The 1,450-nt window shown below is 48.4% G+C and overlaps 1 protein-coding gene across 1 annotated transcript in view; it reads right to left on the reverse strand.

Annotated features, from left to right (window-relative positions):
- Window positions 1-1,450, reverse strand: part of TFPI (tissue factor pathway inhibitor) — a 20,049-nt gene that overhangs the window by 264 nt on the left and 18,335 nt on the right. Inside the window, exon 4 of the mRNA XM_015566110.1 lies at window positions 1,109-1,285. Within this exon, the coding sequence (XP_015421596.1) occupies window positions 1,109-1,285 (177 nt within the window). The remainder of the gene's footprint in view (window positions 1-1,108; window positions 1,286-1,450) is intronic.

A 1,450-nucleotide genomic window follows, 5' to 3' on the forward strand; every position in this document is an offset into this window, starting at 1 on the left:
CTGGATTTCTGAGCCTGTGTGAGATCTATTGCTTTTTTTTTTTGTATATCGTGTCCCAACATGTTGAAAGATTGTTTTGATAAAACTAATTTACACATCCAATTGCAAAGCCACTTTCCTGTCAGCACATACATGTTTAAAATAGATAAGTCACATCTTGGAGCATCTCCTTTCGTTCCCGTGAATGTTCCGGTTTGGATGACACGGGTGTTGAGGCCCACACGTGGGGGCTGGTGTCGGAACAAACAGCCAGGCGGGGCGAGGGGCAGGGGTGCCGCTGGGCGAGCGACAGAGCTGAGTGACTGAGAGACGTGATGAAGCTCACCGCGCCCTCTCCCGGGACAACGGGCAAAGTGCTGACAGAATCGAGAGTCTGAAAGCTGGTATAATTGCTTAAAAGCACAGTTCTAACGTCCATCCCGCTTCTGTTGTAACCTGCGTGTCATGGGCACATCAAACGATCGATTTTCAAGGTGGAAGGTCTCTGTCCTGAAATGGCCGCGAAGGTCAGGAGTTCAGAGCCCTGCCCTCGCCCCTCAGAGACAACGGTGTTCTCAGGAAAGAAAACGAAATAACGGAGAATGAAAAATGGAATGTCCATCTAGGGAAGCCATGGCCCTGAAGTCTGGCTTGTTGCGTATCTGTGCTTTAATCCCTTCCCCGGCAGAAACGTGTATACACGTTTTCACAAAATGTTCTTTTTTCAGTTGTCGACGCGTATACTCGTCTAAAATTTTACCTTCAAAAACCAGCTACATACGTACCATTCTAAATAATTTCATCAAGAAACTTTCTGAGGAAATGCTATTCTTTACCACAAAAATAGGAAGAAAAAATAATTACAAACTGTTTTCATAACCAGCATCAAAAATACTATATAGAACCAAAATAAAAAAATTAGTCTGAAAAAGAAACGTTTTTAACAAAAAAATTGTTGGGGAAGGGGTTAACACATTTCTTTCACATCCTGACTAGTTCCTATCAGATTCAGGGGAAACGAATGCATCCCACTGGTCTGGGAACCCACAGGCCAGGCACACCTGTCCTCAGGACGCCTTATGTTTGAAACGCCAGGAAACACAGTGAAGGGAGAGGAGCGCAGACGCACCTGGGTGCCCACAGGAGCGCTGGCATTCTGCCTCGGTCTCGAAGTTGTTTGGGTTCCCCTGGCAGCCTCCATACATGAACTCCTCGCAGCGCCCGGAGAGGTGGTTGTAGAAGTAGCGCTTCAAGAGGGCGAGGCAGGGCCCCACCTCCGCCTCCAGCAAGCAGAAGCCGGGCCGCCCTGGGGGTGCACGTGTGTCAGAGAGTTCTCCTTGGAGTAAGTTACTTATTTCTATTAAACTAGAGGCCCAATGCATGATATTGTGCATGGGTGGGTGTCGCCTCAGCCCAGCCTGCACCCTCTCCAATCAGGGACTCCTTGGGGGACGTCCAACTGCCCGTTTAG

This window comes from Myotis davidii, unplaced genomic scaffold (assembly GCF_000327345.1).
Source record: "Myotis davidii unplaced genomic scaffold, ASM32734v1 scaffold221, whole genome shotgun sequence".
Classification (NCBI taxonomy): domain Eukaryota; kingdom Metazoa; phylum Chordata; class Mammalia; order Chiroptera; family Vespertilionidae; genus Myotis; species Myotis davidii.